At 33.8% G+C, this 22381-nt stretch overlaps 2 protein-coding genes across 2 annotated transcripts; both read left to right on the top strand.

Annotated features, from left to right (window-relative positions):
• The first annotated feature begins 89 nt into the window (after positions 1-89).
• Positions 90-7392, top strand: LOC108196605 (glycine-rich RNA-binding protein 3, mitochondrial). The gene is made up of 5 exons (XM_017363958.2): positions 90-228; positions 1279-1422; positions 1503-1571; positions 5561-5667; positions 6723-7392. Exons 2-5 carry the CDS (start codon positions 1287-1289, stop codon positions 7179-7181), a joined length of 771 nt encoding a protein of 256 aa, XP_017219447.1. The 5' UTR covers positions 90-228; positions 1279-1286; the 3' UTR covers positions 7182-7392.
• Positions 7393-8697: 1305 nt separating this feature from the next.
• On the top strand, positions 8698-22381 carry LOC108196268 (uncharacterized). Its single transcript, XM_017363476.2, has 14 exons — positions 8698-8956; positions 9515-9768; positions 10037-11543; positions 11625-11656; positions 12870-13002; positions 13198-13295; positions 14018-14062; positions 15263-15368; positions 16216-16342; positions 17506-17621; positions 18272-18348; positions 19156-19290; positions 20506-20574; positions 21816-22381. The coding sequence occupies exons 2-14, from the start codon at positions 9520-9522 to the stop codon at positions 22086-22088; spliced, it is 2967 nt and encodes a 988-aa protein (XP_017218965.1). The 5' UTR covers positions 8698-8956; positions 9515-9519; the 3' UTR covers positions 22089-22381.

The following is a 22381-nucleotide window of genomic DNA, read 5'->3' as shown; positions in this document are numbered from 1 at the left end:
GACTGTCAGTTAAGATGCTTCTGGACGTAATTCTACATGATCATAATTATATTATCTCAAGAACAAAAATATTGGAATAAATTTGATAAGACGATAGTCGATAAGCATCAATGGAAAGCCCAATTCGGAAAACACGCGCTTTGCACGTGCCCTTGTATGCACTTATAAATACATACAATTACATCGTTTCGTGTTTGTAGAAATTAACCTATACAGTACACTAAAAAGGTACGATTTCTCTCTTCTTTAACTAAAACCCTAGCTTGAATTTTACACTATAATTCTTTTCATTTTTTCATTAATATTGTTTACTCTGTGTTTATTAAGATCTTGGGGTTTTCGTTGTAGATGTAATGCGTTGTAAAATTGTACTTATCTTTTATGCTGATTATTGCTCTAATTTTGATGTTTTCATTATTGTTTCGAGCTACTGCTTTTGTGATAATTTTTGTTATTTTGTAGTTTTCAGGGAATTGTAATTTTTGTTAGTGTGTTATTTGGTTAAAATGATTTTGCACCTGTGGGTCTATGTAAAGTCAATGTTCAAAACTTTAACGTTTGTTAGAAAATTTGTAGATAAGAAGCTTATATGATTGAGAGTGTTAACCCAGAGTGTTAATCCAATGCCGCGACTGAATAGTCAGAAAATTTGTAGATAAGAAGCTTAAATGATTGGGATTGTTAACCAGAGTGTTAATCCAATGCCGCAACAAAATAGTGATATTAATTGTATAGGCTCTTTTTAAATGAAAATTTCTCTGTTTTATCGACTAGACATGTTAATTTTTTCACTTTAAGAACCGTAAGAATTCTCTTCCAGGGCTCTAAATGTTCTCAGAATTTTGTTTACTCAGTTAATGTCATATCTTTCTTGAGGGGTTTGTCATTGGGTGTATTCAATTAGTTATCCAAAATACTCAATATATTGAACATTAGTGCTACTTTTAGTGTATTTAATGATTCAACATGTTCAATATATTTTTCTAGTGTTTATCATTGAGGTGGTGCTTGTATAATGTTTTTAGTAGAGCATATTCTTGTGAGCATGTATCAATTTTGAAATGAGGACAGTGTTATCATTTCTTTGCTAGAGGCAAGATTATGCATTATTAGGATAGAGTTAGACTATTGGAATTGTAAAACAGGGCTGTGTTCACATCTATGCCTGCAATATTGCTGGAGGATGCCATAGTTTATTATGTGATTTCTCGCTTTTTCATTGATAATGTTACGGACAGTATAAGGCTTATAATTTATGTGTATATTTCTACCAATTAGGTTGCAAAATGGCTCTGGCTAGCAGACTTGGAAATATGCTTAAGCAGGCAAGCTCTAAGCATGTCAGCATAGAATCGTCTCTTTCAAATTTATCACTTTGCCAGGCAGTAAGATTTATGTCATCTTCCAAGCTATTTGTTGGAGGTGGGCATCTCTTTCTGTCCCTTGTGTATATTGTTGGCTTTTGGTTGCTCTATCTTTGTTTGACTCTTTACTTAGTGCAGGTCTTCCTTGGAGTATTGATGATGGAAGTTTAAGAGAAGAATTTGCACAACATGGGGAGGTCACAGAAGGTATGGATTTGTTTTTACTTTGCCCAAATATTCTGATCATTTGTTATCAGGCTGATCCCTAGTCTTTGCATGGATGTACGAAAATTTTGTTACTGAACTTACATGTTATATAGTCTTATTAATATGCTGTTTCTTTTAGGTAGTTTATTATCTTTGGAGTATAACATATTCTGGTAAAGACTAAGCATACAAATATATAGGATAAGACAAATAGCCCTCCCTTTTTAAGATTGTATACTACTGATTTTTTGGTTTGAACATGTGATTCTGCAGTCATATATTTGTAAATTTATATGTGGATCATAAACCGGCTGTTACTATATTTTTCCTTTATTTTATTTGTGAACTTTCAAATCGACAAGCTAAGTACTTTCTTCAGGCTCTTTGCCACTTTGTTTTGGCATCGAGCAAAAAGATTTCAAAAGTTAAAACCTTCATGACAATGAGACTAATTTACTCGGGGGGATCGAGTTTCTTTGACCTGGGTGAGAATTGTGCTCTCCTTCATTGTTAGAGGTAGATATGGACAATGTTATTAAATGCGATATGCGCACAGAAGCGCAAAGGCCCCCCAGAGCATAAGCGCAACGCGCAACCCGAATTGCGCGGATTCATCGAAGACAAATAAATATACATATATAAATGATATATAAGCAGAAAATTGTTAATTTACAGATAAGATGACATTTAATTGATAAAGCAACCAAATTCTTCTAAAGTCAAAGTAGCAAAGATTTCCAAACTTAGTCCATTCTTCTACTTCTTCGTCATCAATATTCAGGAAATCATCATCATCTTTACTAATATAATTCGGATCTCTAATAAAGTCTTCTTCATCATACTCAAGTCATATGTGTATATACAACACTTGTATGTATATATATATGTTAGTGTATACACGATATGTGTATCTTATATATGTGGGTATCTGCAATAATCATAAAAGAAGATGAGTTTAATTTTTGTCTCCAGTTCGATATCTCTTGTTCTTGCATGTAAATCTGGTCTGTATCTATTTGTGTTCCTTACTATAAGGTCCACAGGGTTTTTTTTTTGACCCATTTCCTTTTAAAATGACTTATTTTAAAAGAAGCGCGCTTATTTTGCGCTTTTGAACAGCGCATAAGCGCTCGATGCGCATTAAAGCGAGCGCATCGCATCTCCGAAGCGATGCGCTTCAGGTGGGCATTGCATCGCATATCGAATATGCGTTCGCATATGCGCGCTTTTAATAACACTGGATATGGATATGGATTGGTCGTAAAACCATTTGAAGTATTAGGGTTGGGGAACTCATAGCCTACTCGAGTAATCTCACATTACCATTCTAGTAAGGTAGCAAGTCTTGTAATAGAAACTTATAGACTTTTGGTGCTTTACATGATGTAGAAACTAATTATATACAAAAGTTTCAACTTTAAATAATAAACATATTGTATAGGATCATGCATATAAAATATAATACTATAGTCCAATTTTTTTAAAATCAAGTAGTAAATTAAAATTCATTTATAATAAAGCTTTATTTGTTTGTATGGAAATAACTTGATGTTGGAAAATATTTTCCAGGATAACATTTTTTGGTATAATCTTGGTTCGGAAGGTTTTTTTTTTAAAAAATTATTTTCCCGGAAAACATTTTTTGGTATAATATTTGTTCGGAAGTTTTTTTTTAGAAATTATTTTCCAGGAAAATATTTAGCAATGTATGAAGTTCAAACAGAAAACATGAAGGGATCGTTTGGTTCGAGAGGCGGTATGGGGTTGGAATCAAGAATCGGGTTACTGTGGTATGAGGTTGAGGTATCATTTCTGATATAATGTGTTTGGTTGAATGATGGAATGAATATTTTTGATTTAAAATAGTTTTGAATAATAAATTTTAACTAATTTGAAATATTTTAATTATTTTTTTATATATCTTTGAGCTGATGATTTAGTTTTATATAAAAAATATACATCTAACTATATAAATATAGATGAAATATAAAGAATTTTTTTTTGATTCCTCATACCCATGTATGAAACCCACCTCCCTACTTGGGTATGAAAAACTCATATCTCATAGGTTTGAGGTATGGGTTTCAGAATATCTTTTCCTTAACCAAACACCAAGTATGAGTTTGGAATGAAGAATACCCATACCTCATACTTGAAGAGCTCGAACCAAATGACCCCGAAACAATTTATATATGATATTTGGACTCCATCGGTTGTCAGTTATTGATTGAATGACCACATTAAATACATACTTGAGTTATAAAATACAACAATATATTAAAATAAAAGGTATAGAGGTGTTAAATTTTAGCACTCCCTCCGTTTCAAAATACATGTCCACTTTAGAAAAAAATTTGTTTCAAAATACTTGTCCACTTCAATTTTCAATATAAATTTATGTTTCCAAAATCAATTCTCCTTCACATATTTCTAATTTATATTTCCAAGATCAACCATATATCCACATATCATGTTCAATTAATGGGCCTGTTTGGTTTGCAGAAGCAGAAGTTACTTTTGGCTTCTGCTTTTCTTGATCCATTTGTGTAAATAAGTAGATGGACTTTTAAGAAGCTGAGAATACTAGCTTTTCTCTCAGAGCTTCTACTTTTTTTCTAAACACTTTATTAACTTATTTACTTCTCACTTCTACTCTACTTCTTTAATTTAAGCAAGAAGTCACTTATTTTAAGCTAACCCAAACAACCCCAATGACTTAATAGTTAATACACCTCTCTTTCCTCAAAATTCACTTTTCTTAAACTATGTGATTTTTAGAAAGTGGACATGTAATTTGAAATGGAGGGAGTATAAGATCCTGGATCCTATATTAGTACAAAAGATATAACAGCTTATTAGTTAAATTGTTGCAGTTGTAAAAATAGTTGACTTTAAAAACACAAATCATAAAAATAACGCATTAGATTTTACATAGAAATAAAAATTAAAGAAATTTTCAATTTAATATATGAAATTGTGGGTCATGCGAATTGCAGATCTTGTATTATAAAAAACGAAGACTATATGTAAGTTAGTAAGGGAGTTGATTGTATTTGATGACGTTTTTATTATTCGAAACATATGTCATTCAGAATAATAATACTTTAAAAACTTCAGTTAATAACAAACTTATATATTGTATGTAGAGATTATTCAACAATTTGTGACTGTTATTTCATTTATTGATTATTGATTCTTGTATCAATTTTAACATACGTTTTACTATTATTTTTGATTTTTGATACCGTAAAATTATTCATTTGACGAAATTATTGATTTATTAAATATTCATTTGCCATGGTTCATTTGATAAAATGACAATCTTGGAGACACGGCAAAATATTAAATATCAATTGAAGAATTATAATATTTGTACATAATATGAAACTTATAACCAGGCCCGTTCAGGCTAAGTTACCATTTTGATGAAGAGCAGGAAGTCTAGTAGTAATAGAAGCGTATAGACTTTTTTCTCTGGATGATGCATAACCAATGACCAATCAAATACAAAAATTTCAAGTTTAAATATTAAAAATAAAGAATATATTGTATGGATCATACTCATTAAATGTGATGCTATAATTCAAATTTTTTGTAGTTCAACTAGTGAGCCAAAATTCATTCATATTAAGTCTCTGTTTAAAGTTTAAATTATCTTAATCGATATAAAAAAACCCTTTTCTATATCTAGAGTAGGCAAAAACCTCTATAGTGCACTTAAACAATCAAATTAATTAGCTAAACAAATATGCTCAAATTTCGTCGTTGAAGTGTATTATGAAAAAGACTTGAGAAATAATAAAGAGACTAAATAAATTCCGCAGGTCTATTCTGTATCAGTATCTGCTATAACAGAGTGTATATAAATTTATGTATAATGTTTGTTAGCTGTTCCAACTTAAATAAACTATTAAGTTTGTGATTATGATGCCAACTGAAGCTTGTGTATATAACATTCTTTTCATTATATAATTTCATATATTTTGTAGCAAGGGTCATCATTGATCAGATGACTGGTAGATCCAGAGGGTTTGGTTTTGTTACTTATACTTCAAGTGAAGAGGCGTCAAGTGCCAAGCAAGCCATGGACGGGCAGGTATATGCATATATGTTGAATACAATACTGTCCTTTTTAGGTGATGCACTAATTTTTCAATATGTATACAATTCCCAGATGAACTTAAAGAGAGAAAAGGTCTTTCCTGTAGTGTTCTCTTGTCGGGTCTGTATATACATATGTAATTATGGTTTAAAAATTCTATTTGTGAAAAGTGGAATTAATAATCCTGTTCTATTCTTGAATAATTTAAATTTTCATGTTTAATCCTCTTGTAAAGAAGGTTTAGCAGGAAGCAGTAAATAACTGAAGAGTATTGTTAAATATACTGCAACTGAGCTCAAAATTTCTATGATTGGATTTTAAATACTTAGCATCTCCTGTTAGAGTATAAAATTTTAGTATATTCAAATAGTACATATCCTTCTTGCAGAATCGGGGACTTATATTTTTGGAGTATTAGTTAAAATGGAGAACTTGAAGTCCTGTAATTGAAAATCGTGTCTGCAAGCAGCACGCGGGACTCCATAGAACCGAACCTGTATATTTTAACTGTATATATTATAACCTAGCTTAGGTATATCGTATATATATTTGACAGTTACATTCGGTGTATATTGGTTTTTCCCATACAAATCAGTTTCCTATGTGCTAGCATAGGCTTCTACTTGGAATCACATCTAGGAATCAATACACATAGTAAGGCTTTGAATTGTTGATTACAGTGTTTTTTGTTCCTCTAAAGTTGGTAATGGTCTTCCTGGACAGTAGCGTCATCACTGGTCAAATACATTGTACGGGCTTTCCTTGAGCAGGAGGACTAAATCACATTACAAGTGCTAAAAATAAGACCCTCCAACATGGAAAACAGATCCATAGAACATAGTAATAAACTATTGCTTAAATCATTTTTGGTGAAGAAAGGATGAATAACTAGCATTTATAGCTTTGTTCAAGCAGGATAGCAGGATATATTGAAAATTAGTGCAAATTCTTATCATTTGGTGGTGCATACTGCAATGTTAAATATGATACGTTATGCAAATTTCTCCAATATTATTTTATCTGAATTGAAAATTTGTCAATGATATTAGGAACTTCAAGGGCGAAGGGTAAAGGTCGATTTTGCAACAGACAGGCCTCGTCAAGGAGGTTTTGGTGGTGGGAGTTATGGTGGTGGTAACAGGTATGGAGGGGGTAACAACTATGGCGGAGGGGGTAACAATTATGGCGGAGGATATGGAAATTATGGCGGTGGCGGCCGTGGAGGGGGCAACAACTATGGTGGGGGATATGGAAGCTATGCTGACGGTGGAGGCAATGTCGGAAGTTATGGTGGCGGAAATAGTGGCGGGTACGGTGGCGGAAATAGTGGCGGGTATGATGTTGCTGGTAGCGGTGATGGATTTTCTGCTGCGGGAGGTTCCAGCGGTGAATTTAGTGACACTGGCTTTTCAGGAACCGGATCTGGCGGTACTACCGGTAACGATGGTCTGAGTCTGGATGGAGCTGATGGTGGGGAGCCTGAAGCCATTGAAAACACGAGAAACTGACACTCTTTTATTGTCAAGTTAATTTTTACTTTCTGGCTTGCACTCTCTTTGAATGTCTTGTATGGCGTAATTACAAAAAATAATGACTAATTTATCTTTGCCATTAGCCAGTTTAGAGGTCAGTGAACTTTGAGATTTCCTTCTGTGCTCTCCTTCGGAGAAGGGTGACAAGAATACTATAATTTTGATTCTGGTTTGTGGTTGTCCTTGAGTTTTTTCTTGTGATATTTCCATTTGTATTTCAACAATCATGTTTGTATATGTTTTTGTGGTACCTAATTCCAGCTGAGAAGCCAAGTTAATGCTTAGCTATGAAAATAAAAAAAAAAAAAAAAAAAATTTGCCTAACAGTGAGAAGGAAGTAAATGGACGAGTCCCTTTTGGTGGATATTATTGTAAGAAAGGAAAAACATGAATATCTCAGTTTCTCTCCTGTTGCTTATTTTCTATAAGTTTGATGCATTTTTCTTTGAATCCTTGATGTGATAGCAACCAAAAATAATCTTATCTGTCTTGGCCCGATTATTGTATCCGTTTGGTTCGTCTTATTATGAGAGTTGGTACTTGGTAGGAGTGTGTTGCACTGTTGCCCTTGTTATGGCTAAATAAGAAACATTTCTTCTTACAATACTTCTCTATCGTATTTTGTCAAGCGTGGCTACAGTAATTATTATTACTGACTTCAAATATATAAAAATAGTTAAATTTGAATAACCAGTCGAAAAATAAATAATATATATTATAAGACCGACTAATCGATATCTATATGTGAGGTCCAAGTGTCCAACCCATACATAAATGACCAAGAAAGGTAGAAGCAGCGGTTATTATGATTGTCTGGGGAATAATTAGCAAAAAAAATAAAAATTGATTGTCTGAGATGTAAAGCTCTCATAAAAAGTTGTAGACGCTTTCTTATTCGTACTAGTGTGGATCCGCTTTTGCATTTACGTTAAGTGCAAGTGGCCCGTGAGCATCTACTTACTTTCCACTTTCTCGTATATAAGCATGTCTTAATTAGCAAAGTTCTCCATCTTTATTTCCCAGCTGAATTACGGAAAGAAAAAGGTATCCCCAATTTATAATAATAAATAAATAGCCATATTTTTTTATTTGACAGGAAAAGAATAGCCAAATAAAACACGCCTATTTTCTACATCACAGATATATCTCAGATTACCGCCGATTAATATAAAAAGCATGTTAATAGAATCTGGTTTTAAATATTAAAAATTAAATAAATAAGTTATCTACTCCTTCCGTCCCAAATTAGATGAGCACGTAACTTAAGGTGCATTGACCGTCTAGTTCTGAAATTTGTTTTTTCGATATTTTTTTTTGCAAACGAAAATTTCATATTTAAAATTTTATTTATAAAAATAGAATTTTAAAAATAAGTGATGTAATTATGCGGTCAATGAAACTTAAAGTGTATGCCCGAAGTGAATGAGCTCATCTAATTCGATAATTCGATATTGAGGGAGTATTAAATAAGTTGACTGTTTGTTGCTTGCTTAAAGAAAGAAAAGTACTCCTAATTTGGGCATACACTATTCCTGAGAAAGTGCAGATTTTCCATGTGAAGATCCTCCACTCACTCCAATGCAGTCCACTCTGGTGTTTATATTAAACACAGAGATCACCATACTTGACTCAATCAAATCACAATTATGTTTAAATTAGCATCCTGATCATCATTTCAATTCACCTCACACAAACACATACCTTTTGTGTTGTATATGCATGGAGCTTCGGTTAACACTCAATTTCAGATTGTATGTAACTCTACTTTGTTAATGTAGTTTTGTTTATGTGCATTTATTCAATTGCTTAACTAGTTTCGTTGTTTCGTAATGCCTATAACTGTTTGTGTCAATACATTATCATTTCTGTGTAATTGCGGATTAGCTCCCTCAATATTCTGTTTAATTAACATACAAACGAGATGATTCATCTCTAGGTGTTCGTTTTGTTTGTAGGAAATGTATTCTGATTTTTCCGGTGTTTGTTGAGTCTGAGGGTGATTTTTATTTTTTCGGGGGAAGGAAATCCCTCGAGAAAAAGTTGTGATTGTAGGAAAAATAGAAGGCCTAATTGTCGACACTTTGATCAGAATTTAGAACATTGTCGTCCTGATGATGGAGGAAATTTTTTTGTTTTCTCATACTCGAGTTATTTTCCGGTGAAATGAACAGAGCTGTTGTTTACTTTCTGAAATCTAGCTGCTATAGTAGTTACTAGCTAGATCGATATATTCAGTTTGGTTTTGTGATTCATCTTAAACTTTTTGTGTATTTAGCGTTAGTGTATGATAATGTTTGTTTTGTTGACAGATAAAATGGATGCCATTTCATTTTCCGATGCAACAATCTGTAGGCATTCCTGTCTTGGCTACCCATTTGATTATTTACCTGTGAGATGTGACCGCAACTTGTATTTTGGTTTTAAGTATCATCCTCTGACCCATAGAAATTATTACCACGGGACGAGCTTATCAAAGACTTCATGTGCGATACCTGTTCACAAGGATTTTCGGTACACAGGAGACCTGCTCAGCAAATCAAGTACCACTGTCTTTTCTAGCAGGGTATGTGAACAGTTGTGATTTTTTTGAGTTAAAAGGTACATGGAATTTTATTTTTTTGACATATCTTTATGAGGTTGGTTCACGCAACTTTCCAAATTCAAATAGCTTTGTCAAAATATTAGGAATAGAGAAAGTAGATTACTGTTGCTGCCTATACTCTTTAGGCAATTATGGAAACTCCAGTTGCGAAATTCAATATTTTGTATTCCAACAACTATAAAGGGTGTCTATGCCTACTTCCATGTATTAACCATATACTCTGTGACAGGGAGATTCTTCGTTAACTCGTGCTCTTGATGAAGGAGATGGTATTCCTTCAGATACTGATGAAATATTAGAATTTACTGAATTTGATTTATCAACAGTTGGAGGAGACCATTATGAAAAACGACCTAGGAAAAAAACCGTCGAGAGTGAGAGAGATGAGCTTTTGGAAGAGTTGGCTCTATCCAAGGCTAAACAACAGGAATATATGGCCACCATAATGCACGACAAAGAACGGGCAATTGCAGAACTCGAGGCTGCCAAAACTTTGTTTAACCAGAATCTGCAGGAGTCAATTGAAGAGAAATTTAACTTGGAAACCAAATTGGTTCTTGCAAAACAAGATGCTGTTGAACTGGCAGTGCAAGTAGAAAGGTTGGCAGAGATTTCTTTTCAGCAGGCCACTGCTCACATATTAGAAGATGCACAGTTAAGGGTTTCTGCAGCTGAAACTTCAGCTGCTGAAGCAGCTTACCAGATTGAAGAACGGGTACGGAATTCCATTGAAGGTACCATTATATCTATCGTAGATAAGTCTAAAAAGGCCATAGAGAAGGCTCTGGCTCTTGCAGAAACAGCTAGCGAACATACAACAAAAGCGATGTCTATGTTTACAGATAGTGTAACTCCTGTTGGTGAGATGGCTTCCATCCAGACACAGAATATCAAGTTACAAGCTACTATTGATGATCTGAACTCTAAATTATTACTTTCAAGAAGTGAGATTGATCTATTAAAGCTGGAACTGGAACAAGCTCAAGAACGGGCAAATGCAATTGAAACTCGTGCAAGTGATACAATGAAAGCACTGGCAGAATATCAGGAGTCAAGCGGGGTGAAATCTCTTCAGCTAGAGGAGGAAATTAAATTGTTATTAGAAAAAATGAAGAAGGATGCAGGTGATAGAAAAAAATCTGTTTCTAAGGTTATTAAGGTTGAACTGGAGGCAATGAGGGCAGCAGTTGACTCTGCTAAAGAAGCAGCACAATGCAAGGAGGAGGCATACCTGAGAAGGTGTGAAGCTCTACAGAGATCTTTAAAAGCATCTGAAGTTGCTTCAAAGATGTGGAGACAAAGAGCAGAGTTGGGAGAGTCGTTGTTGTTAAGAGAAAAGCCAATAGGCGAAGGGGAAGAAGATGCAATATTTGTTCTTAATGGTGGACGGGTTGACCTGTTAATGGATGATGATTCACAAAAGTGGAAACTACTCAGTGATGGTCCTCGCAGAGAGATACCCGACTGGATGGCACGAAGGATATGTTCCATCTTCCCCAAGTTTCCTCCAAGGAAGAAGGACATTTCTGAATCCATAACATCTAAATTTAAATCTTTGACATTGCCCCGTCCTGATGAAGTTTGGTCTATTGCTCATGAAAAGCCAAAGGAAGGGGACACACTTATTGAACATGTAATTGAGAAAGAAATTATTGAAAAGAAGCGGAAGGCTTTAGAACGTGCGCTTCAGCGAAAGACCATTCAGTGGCAGAAGACCCCTGAACAAATAAAATTAGGTAGATATTTGCATCTTCAGCTATATTATGTCCATGAACAACAGATCTCTCAATTGTATTTCTAATGATTTCACCATGCAGAGCCAGGAACTGGTACCGGAAGAGAGATTGTGGTTAGTATACCTCTTAATACCAATTTAATTTGAGGTGACATGCTTATGTTCAAAGTGTTTGAGTTGCTTAATTTTCTTTATACAAAACCCATTTTTACCATTTACAATGTTAATATTATATGCATACACTATAGTTTTCTAAAGAAAAAGGTTCTTACATGACATATTGTTAAGTTAACAATTGGAGGAGGATGAAACTGGATAATATATTATATTCTAATACTCCCCTCACTACAAGTCCATAATAAATTATGAGAATATTGGGAGTGGAAGAGAGTCGAACTCGTCTGCTCTGCCGACCTTGTAATACCATGTTAAGTTACCGGTTCTCCTTAAGGTGGTTGATCTTAATGCTGAATGTGCATGTAATGTTTTAACTCTATGCTATTAACCTTTCTATGGATGCTGCAGAAAAAAACTTGTGTGACTTATACTTTATCAAATACTCCCTCTGTCCTCAAATGGATTTAAAGGTAAAAGAGTTTTCCCTGAAAGAATTTCTTGAAATATTTTTGAGCAGTTTAAGTAGTCCGAATCAGTGAAATGAAGGTTAGAAGTTGGTCTCTATAACTTTGTGCAACATGTACTTACCTTTGCCGAGGACAAGCTGGTACTTCTCAAAATAGTGTAGAGCACTATAGAGGTTAGAGTGATTTAGTCTCTACATATCAAAATAATTCAAAGTCTTATAGAATCTTTAGAATAGTGGCATAGCCAACTGACCACCCAACGAACAGACGATCAACAAAAACTTAACGATTTAATTTGGTCAACATCTTTAAGAACCAAATATGTTATGCAGATGGCAAAATTTGCTGAACTATTTCGTGTTCATCTAGTAGATACATGAGCTGTTAAGTTCTTAACCAAAACCTGATTTTTTGAATTTTAAGTTCCAACTATTTGCAAAGTTCGCTTGTCAGTTTCATACTTACCTTCAAACATATTGAAGCTTATAAGCTCTTCTGGTGGAACTGCCACATAAGTATGCTGATGTCAGCCCCACTCAAGTTCATCTCTCTTACTAGCATCACGAAGCTCCTGTACTTTCATTAATTACTGTATTTAAGCTGTAAGCAGATTTTTTTTTTATTATTGTACTAAAAAAATGTGAAGGTTGTCTTATAATTTAGTCTTAATGTCTTCTATAGCTAAAAACATGGTTTTACCACCTTCTTTTTTTGCTAAATGCCCTCTATTTTCTTGTTTTAAGTTCCAAGGTTTCAATTGGGAAAGCTCGAGAAAAAAGTGGTACCTTGAGCTGGCTCCAAAAGCTTCTGATTTATCCAAGTCTGGCATTACAGCTGTGTGGTTCCCACCGCCAACTGAATCTGTTGCTCCACAAGGTCTTTCACCACTTTTAAAGATCTATATACCATCTTGCCATTGATCTAAATGCTTGAAGCAACGCATTTCAATATCACTTTCTAATGAGATTCTGTATGGCTGATCATAATTTTTTTTATTGATGCTAATATGCTATACTAGTATCCCTAAGCATTAAGTATTCTTGATTTTATTTAATTTTGACTGTTTTACAGGGTATATGCCTTCGGACCTGTACAACTTAAACTCGGCATATGGTTCTAGAGAGGAGCTTAAGTATTGTATAGAGGAAATGCATAATCAAGATCTTTTGGTATGCATTAAGTTTAAGAGGATGTTAATTAACAATGTGCATGAAGAAAACGCTTGCTGTAGTATCTTCTCTAGTGTTACCCGTGTCCTCTAGAAAAGATGCAAGAGTGCCTTGTCAGGGAATGTTTTGGAACTTTGAGGAGTTATATGTTTAATTAATAATTAATAATTTTTATAAATATATAACAGTTTCCATATCTACTTGGCAAAAGAAAAAATAGTTTCCATTTCAACCACTCATTGAGTAGGCTAAAAGTATTAACATGCATCCACACTTCTCATACTTGAGTATTTATATGGTTCGCCATTCTCTGGTAATTATTTATGATTTAGTATATTAGTCACGATGCAGAGGACCATATGTGCGAGAAGCTACCTCTTCTCATACACAATTTTGTTATATTGATTTTTTCAACAACTATTTCCTTACATCTCTGCCTTTACAGTTTTAATTTTTAAACATGGCATTTAGATACGAGTTCATCTTTCAGGGATGTAGCCTTGCATATATTGATTTTATGGGGTAGATTTAAATTATATACCGAAATTTGCTATACTCATCCATACTCCCATGCTAAATTTTTGAAGGCCCAGATCAGTCCATTTTCCACATTTAATCTGTTAGATGACCATCTCTCCCTAAACCTTAAGTTTTAGGAGAAAGTCACTGATACAGCTTTATACTTTTAACATTGTTTACAAGTAATGATATTTCATCCGCAGGCCTTGGGAGATGTTGTACTAAATCATCGGTGTGCCCATAAGCAGGTGATTCATTGTTTGTTGTTCAATTCAGTTTTGCCTGCAATGTATAATCATGTGACATACTTCAATTTGGTTTATAAATATTGAAGCACGTAGTATGTTAGTGGCACATCTTCTTAGTTTAAGATATCTGGATTGTTGGTCAACAATTAATGACTCAGTTATGCAAAGTAATTCTTAAATATATGTGAATGATGAGAAATTATAATATCGATCTACCCATGCACAATCAGAGAAAATCCTTTTTGTAGAAAATAAATTTTCAATGTTTGTTTTAGATTCAAATTAGATATAGAAGGCCAAGATTTAGCCTTGTATTTCCAGTAACCTGGTCGGAGCAAATAAATAGGGTGCAAAAAAAACAAAAAATACTGGCGTAGGGTGTATTTGGATGCTTTCGGGATACAGTTTCCAATCAATCAGAGTCCAATATATCTCTGCCTAAGGTCTCAAACTGCCAGTTTTTGCATTACTGCATTCTGATTGCGTTACCTAACAATAGGGAAATTAGTAGGCTACTTACCATCATTGGGAATTGGGATCCCCATCATTGGTTGCTTACCAGGTTAGATTAGATGTAAAAATCTTCAGTTTCATAATGATTAGATATCGAAGCATGGTATGATTTCACTTTAGCACTATCAAACCGGTATTTTTGTTCACAAAAGGAAATATTACAATGCCTAACGCCTTGTATGTGGCTGACTATTCTTGTGTGGCAAGTAAAAAAACACAATACATTTTATTTCCTGTACTCTATTACTCTATGGGACGCTCCATTTCTTCTGGTGTGTCAAATGAGATGCAAACTGCTGTTTAACGGTGAATCTACGTGGGGAAACTGTGGGGGGGGGGGGGGGGGTTAACAGGGCCCCACTTGATCTATAGTATTGCTATGTTCCCCACTTGATCTTTGTATCAGATATATGGATATATTTGTAAAAGAGGGCAGATGGTGTTACCAACAAATTATTATTAAATGTAATACAGTGAGATATCTCTAAAACAATTGGGAATGAGAATATGATTATAACATCTGAAGACATGGAAAACAATATCGTAACTAGTTTATGTTTTAGTTTAATAACATTTTGTATCTGAGTAGTAGATTTTCCTCTCTTTTTCCCCCCTCACTAGAGGTCTCTCCTGGCTAAGCCACAGCCTGTTACGGTCTTTCAGTAAATTACCTTCACATAATTGCAGAGTCCAAATGGTGTGTGGAACATTTTTGGTGGCAAGCTTGCATGGGGACCAGAGGCTATTGTCTGCGATGATCCAAATTTTCAAGGGCGTGGAAATCCTTCAAGTGGTATGCAATTTCGATACTGGTGCACTTGTATGTAATCACTCTAAACATGCATGTGGTACCTGCTGGAACTTGATGTTGCTGATTATAAGATTTTCAGTTCACATAATGTAGGATCTCCTCTTATTATGCCCACTAATTCTCACTAATCTACTCAAAACTCAGGAAACCTATATTGTGATAATATTTTGTACTTTATCGAGAAGGAATGCCTATATCGTCACATAAGCTTGCAAACTTTATTCTTATGTAACCAGTAGTGACCTGAACTTTTAATCACGAGGATAGAAAGAAAAAAGTGCAACTCTGTAGTTACATGTCCAAAATTAACGCAATTGTTCTTACCAAATTAAATGCAATAATGGAACACAGATACATGGGAGTTTTGCATCCATGAGAATGGTCTCCGCATAATGGTTATTAATATTATATAATTCTTGAAGTGCCTTAAAGAAAAAAATTGGAAAAGTTGTTTTCAGGGCACCCACTTGTGTTGCTTCTTATTAGCCTGTTTTATGCTGCCAACTAGCCTTTGATAAACTTCTATGTACATTTTTAACATTCATTTATATTATCAGTATTCAAAAAGTAGCATGGCATGAAAGTAGATAGGATTAAAAATTGATTGAAACTGAAGGCTACCTATTTGTGTAATAATTTTTCACTACGAAGTCAAAGATTACCTTATAAAGTTCTACTTCAGCAGCCTATAAAAATTAAGGTGTATATCTTTTTCTTGTTGTGCTTGAGTATACATGAAAAGTAGAGAGGTTCACAAGATTGAATTGTTAACAGTCGGGAGACAATTATATGTATGGCTCTACTTATCTGCTTTTATTTTGAGCTGCAGGCGATATCTTTCATGCAGCACCGAACATTGATCACTCCCAGGATTTTGTACGAAAAGATGTGAAAGAGTGGTTAAATTGGCTCCGCAATGATACTGGTTTTGATGGATGGCGCCTGGACTTTGTGAGGTAAGTTTCATCTTATTAATACGACAATAGTTTTTTGACCTTTTCTTTTACATTTTTTTATTATAAAAGATATTGATGTCCAAATGGTTTCCTCTATCTCTTGAGGTATTAGCAATATAGCATATAGTCAGTGTGTTTTGGCAAAAAGCAGATTACAAAAAACAAAAGGTTATTATGGTGTACAATTAGAGTATTGTCTTAATTGAGTTCTGACTTCCTTTTTGGTGATATCTTAACTTTTTTCCACCACATTAAACCTGTATATCCAGTACCAAACTAAGGTACATGGTATAAATTTATCTATTCTGCTGTAAAGATGAGCTCATATATAGTGATGCATTACACTATCTACGAGAAGATATATGCAGGCTGTTAACGGACAAATTTGGTTATAACAAATTTGGAGGTTACTGGAATAAGCAAATTATGCAAACAAGGGGTTTTGTAATTTTGATTGTTCGAGGCTGGACTTGAGAGGTGTCTCGAATTGATGGATATGTCGGATCATTTTCCATCCAAGATGCTTGCGTACCCTATTTATATAAAGATCAAGCCAACATAGTTCTATTAGGATTAGGTGTTTTATCCCCATGATTGTTTAGGGATATATTTGGAATTAATTGATTTTATCTTAGTCAATATTTGCATTAGGATACCTTCCGGATTTGAAGGATATCATCGAGAGAATTGTCTGTAAATTAATTAGAAGTTCTTCCTCGTTTCAGAGAGGTGAAATAATTAACTTGTGACTAAGGTTAATTATTATAAATTATTAGGAAATTGGGAAGATTATTGAGCCTGACAAAAATAAGCTGTAACTCATGTATGAACAACCTTATATGAAAGGGTAACTTATAGAACTTCTATGTTCTCCTATAATAAACTGAAGTTAATCTTAAGTTACTAAATCTTCGAATATCTTGAAGTGTTGGAAGAAGAGCCAATATGTATGTCATGATATGTTTTCATATCCCATTCCTCGAGAATCAAAGCAGCAGATTTGTTTGGTGTCCATGGAGGGAGTACCAGAACCAGACTACATATTTGTGATTTTAAGAGTTATTGGGTTCATTAGGATCACACTTGAGACTGCTAGGTCATACTCGTATAAAATTTCAGCAATTTATTGTTGTTTACTAATAGAAGATGTTGTTTGGATGCAGAGGGTTTTCAGGCAGTTATGTGAAAGAGTATATAGAAGCTTCCAATCCTTCATTTGCAATTGGGGAATATTGGGATAGTCTGGCTTATGAGGGCGGTAATTTATGCTACAATCAAGGTATTGCTGACTGCACCAGTTATCTACATGTTGAGAATTTCTAGATTTGATTACAGTGAAAACCAGATACACATAAGCACAATTCACGTCCCATAACTTGTTTGATGGAAGTATGACTCTTACCTCCACATAATCTGCTCAGTATATCGGCACAGTATATATACTATATGACAGAACCTCTTCATGTGTTTTTTGTTCCATCTTCTTTTGGATTTATATACCCAGAAATAGCGATAATTTTCTTGCTTGATTTTGAATTTCATAGACTTCCAGAGCCTCTGATCTACTCAGCATCTCAGCCTATGATGTTTTTATTAAGATTTAAGCTATTTTATATGCCCTGTAAATTCCCATGAGTGGAGTAGAATCTTTTTCGACAAGTGAAAATTGTCTAAATTATTGTTTTATATTGTCATGCATTGTATATTGTTCCAGTTTTCAAATAGTTGTTTCATTAAAATATTAAATGCTTATATTGCTAGTCAATATTAGCTGATCTAAATTTTTTTTTTTTGTTCCTGTCGTAGTTTAAGAAATCACGGACAACCTGTATTAAATATTTAGACCCTATCATCATCATCCTCATCCTCGTCATTGACATCTGTTAGTTTTATTGCTCCTCTTAACTATGATTTTCATTATGTAACTAGATGCTCATCGTCAAAGGATCGTCAATTGGATTAATGCCACTGGTGGCACCTCTTCAGCATTTGATGTCACAACGAAGGTACTCCCTTTAATATCTTTCTGCTCATACTACTTCTGCATAGAGTATAATGGGTATTTTTAATACTTGATGATGCTTGTCGCCGATGGCAACTACACCAACTGTAACAGTTGTTAATTTCCTCGTAAGGACTTTACTTGGATGCAAAAGCTGCCCAATATCTTGTACTAAATCGTTAAGAGCACATTTGATCGTTAAATTTTTTATGGCAATATCAACAACAAAAATATCATAATTACTATTTTATGCACCGTCTTCCTTTCTTTACCCTTCTCATCTTCTCCTTCACTACTTATCTCTTTCCAAGGAGCAAAGGCAACTGATAAAATCTCGCATATATATCATTACATTTTCTTCAATGCTTGTTCTTCTACCTATGATTTGGGCTGTCTCTGATTGCATGTTCAGATGTGGCTTTATATGTCCTTAATTTATGCCTTTTTATCTATTGCCATTTTCCCTTCATCACTCTGTGGACCTGTTCAAAATTTTGATTTGGGTTAAATGCTAAACTTTTAAAGTCCCCCTTTCCTGGGATCGTTTACAGTTAATATGTTGAATGTTCATTTGGTTCACAAATCACATGTGCAGGAGTGAATGTCTGCTTACGTTTATTATTTAGGTTAATTAGAAAAGAATAAAAATTTGTTATATGATTAGAAGAACTAAATGTTCCTGCATAATTTTGATACTATAAAGATGAATAGCAGTTACACTTTCTGCACCACATTCCTTGCACGAAGTTAATGAACTAATACATTAGTTTCGAAGCAAACTTGCATCAGTTATATTCTGATTCTTCTGTAGGGTATACTCCACTCGGCTCTACATAATGAATACTGGAGACTAATAGATCCTCAGGGAAAACCAACCGGAGTATTGGGATGGTGGCCTTCACGTGCCGTCACATTTTTGGAAAACCATGATACTGGATCAACTCAGGTCTTTGCCCCTCACCCAATCCTCTACTCTTTTTTCGTTTTGGACTTTAACTTACACAATTCACTTGTTTCAGCTTGTTATCTTGATCCAGTTTTTCTTATTATTCATGCCATCTGAAACAGATAACTATTGTAGAGATAATGATTCTCTTTCCAGTTTCGATCATTGTTAGACTTTTGTTACCTCTTTGCATTAGATTTATTGTTTCTTTTCTTTTCCTTATTTTCTACTAGCAAATAACCAGCACGGGCCTAAACTGAAATTTTCAACAAAATATAATTTCTAATAAACTTATATTACTATAAACTGTTTTAAAATAAACATGGTCATATATTTATAGTTTCGAATCAACCTTTTTAAATTATTGTATAAGAATATACTCGTATAATAATGTAAAATTTATAATTTTAATAAACTTAAGTAAAATTACTGTAAATGAAAAATGGTGATAAAATAGATTGTAACCAAACATTGCGCAACATTGTATTGTTGCATACCATTGAAAAGTAGTTTTAAGTGTAATAAAAGTGTATCAGAATTACATGCTGGGGGTTTATGTGATATAGATACATTAGTTATTAAAAAAGTATGAATTTTATATTAAATGGGAATTTAAGTTTTAAATTAAATTGCTATTATTATAATAGGATTGACGAGTATATGAGATGTGGGTGAAAATTTTCAATTATAATAGGATTTTAAACAATTTCGTACTAATTTATTATGAACAATAAACCAAACGCAGGGTAATAGCCAATAGGAGTCTAATGGGGTAGTAATATTAATAAAAAAAACAATAGTTTATATAATTATTGGGTAATATAAAGCTTCTCATTTAGTGACTTATGTTTTGACTTTTATGTTATGTTCCTTAATGTACTCCTCATACATGTATTAGGAGTTGAGAATTGGTTAGACATACATAGTAGTCTTCTTTTGCTTTTCCTTATGCTAGCAGCTATTCCAAAATGTTTTTATCAGTTTGATTGTTTTTTGACCTAAGAGCTACTACACTACTTGCCCATGATGAGAATTTATTATCATATGTATCACAATTTTAGCTGAAATAATCTGTTTCATTATTTGCATCTTGATGAAAGAAGAGAAACAGAAACTATATCTGATTATATTTGGGGAAAAATCACAAGTTTTCCTCGCCTTTTTCTTTTAGGCTAAACAACTGTGCCTCTTTGTCTTTGCTAATTTTATTTTCAGGGTCATTGGCCGTTTCCAAGAGATAAGCTTACGCAAGGATATGCATATATTCTAACTCATCCTGGAACGGTAATTTGATAAAGCAAGACATATATTACTACTTTTCTTGTGCTTTATACTGGTAAATCATTAGATCTCTTATTTTAAGAGATCAGCAGGTACCTATTAAAATATTTAACTACCTTTCAAGACAACTTATTTTGTCCTTTTTTTTCCGAACTCGAATTTTTTTTTAGAAAGACTTGGTCATTCTTTAGTTTGTGGACATTATACATCTCAGTTGGCCAATTCCATCAACTAAAGCCTTATAGATACCAGATTCCTAGATAATCAAGATGTCATTTGCGAGCATGAACTTGTCGGGTATTGAACATCAATGCATTATACAACTGGGTTACACTCACTCAGTTGGACTTGGCAAAAACTTTTCAGATGGTTGATCCAGAGTCTAGGATCCTTGACTAGACATGTTTTGCCTAGATTAGGAATAAAATTCTTATTTGAATTCAAACTAAACTTTTGGCTTTTAATGTCAGCCTGAGATATTTTTGGATCTATCTGACATCATTCATTTGACTTTAAATGTATCCTTGCAACTAGTATTACTTGTGACGACTATCTCTTGCAACTAGTAGTACGTGTGACAACTGATGACACAATTATTAATATCCTTGGTGCAATTTTGTATCCTCATGGTGCTTGGCCTGTTAAGTCTTAGTTTTAGCCCAATGCATAGTAAAATACTGCCCCCATAAATTTTGGTTAGCACAATATATAGTAATTTTATGCAAAAATATAAATCATGGAGAAAGTAATTAAGAATTCTTTTTAAGCAGTATGACTGGTGATTAAACTTTATACTTGAACAAATACTCTTTAGCTGCAACTTGCAAGTATGATTTTAGCTGGAATATGATTTATCCATAGGAATAGCATTGTTTTGGAACTGCGATTTCTTCATAAGTTTTTTTCCTTGATTAATGAACTAGTGTTTTAGGTGATGTCTACTATTATTGGTTAGTGCTTCATACAAAAAGATATTGTATTTAAAATTTAGTAGTTACATTAAATATAGCTTCAACGTTCTAATGACACCTCATTCACCAGAGCAACCATAATTCTGTGACAAATATGTTCACTCGTGGCTAGCATTATTGACACGGAGACACCATACTATAGTACTAAATGATATTATTTAAAACTGATCGTTCAATTTTTTTTCTTGAGAGCTTTGGGTAGTGACTTAAATCATTGCTTCTTCATTGCTGTTGATCTCAATCATTATTGTTACACATCGTGCTTTTGTGCAGCCTGTTGTGTTTTACGATCATTTCTATGATTTTGGCATCCATGATACCATTACGGAGTTGATTGAGGCCCGAAAACGTGCTTCTATCCATTGTAGAAGTCCTGTGAAGATATTTCATGCTGTGAGTGAGGGTTATGCTGCACAAATTGGAGATTCGCTCGTAATGAAGCTTGGTCAATTTGACTGGAATCCGTCAAAGGAAGTGAATCTGGATGGTAGCTGGCAAATGTTTGTCAATAAAGGATCAGATTATCAGATATGGCTGCGAAAATAATGTATACACCTTAGAATTTAATATAGAATCATGAGAACTGTCTCATTCATGTGACTATGAAAGCAATCTGTAATCTGGGTTTTTATTCCCAGTTATAAGTTACAACTGCCTCTTTCTTTCTCTACCTAAATATATAGTCGGTGTACTTTTGGAGTTGTAACGAATTACAAGTGTTCATGAAGGACCTGAACAAGTTGCTCTCCTGAATACTCTGTCCACAACCCAATTTGTAAGCTAAACCCCTTGAAAAGTTAACGAATCTAGAGGCCAAGGTTTAATTTTTTTTTTTTAAA

The sequence above is a fragment of the Daucus carota genome, chromosome 7 (assembly GCF_001625215.2).
Source record: "Daucus carota subsp. sativus chromosome 7, DH1 v3.0, whole genome shotgun sequence".
NCBI lineage: Eukaryota > Viridiplantae > Streptophyta > Magnoliopsida > Apiales > Apiaceae > Daucus > Daucus carota.
Note: the sequence above shows the minus strand (reverse complement) of the source record. Positions and strands in the feature narration are given on the sequence as shown.

Excerpts from the sequence above, each read along its gene's own strand:
- LOC108196605 (XM_017363958.2), top strand. The coding sequence starts at position 1,287 with ATGGCTCTGGCTAGCAGACTTGGAAATATGCTTAAGCAGGCAAGCTCT. Across the intron at positions 1,423-1,502 it reads TTCCAAGCTATTTGTTGGAG|GTCTTCCTTGGAGTATTGAT; the intron begins GTGGGCATCTCT and ends TACTTAGTGCAG. Across the intron at positions 1,572-5,560 it reads ACATGGGGAGGTCACAGAAG|CAAGGGTCATCATTGATCAG; the intron begins GTATGGATTTGT and ends TATATTTTGTAG.
- LOC108196268 (XM_017363476.2), top strand. The coding sequence starts at position 9,520 with ATGGATGCCATTTCATTTTCCGATGCAACAATCTGTAGGCATTCCTGT. Across the intron at positions 15,369-16,215 it reads GCGTGGAAATCCTTCAAGTG|GCGATATCTTTCATGCAGCA; the intron begins GTATGCAATTTC and ends TTTGAGCTGCAG. Across the intron at positions 18,349-19,155 it reads CATTTGATGTCACAACGAAG|GGTATACTCCACTCGGCTCT; the intron begins GTACTCCCTTTA and ends ATTCTTCTGTAG.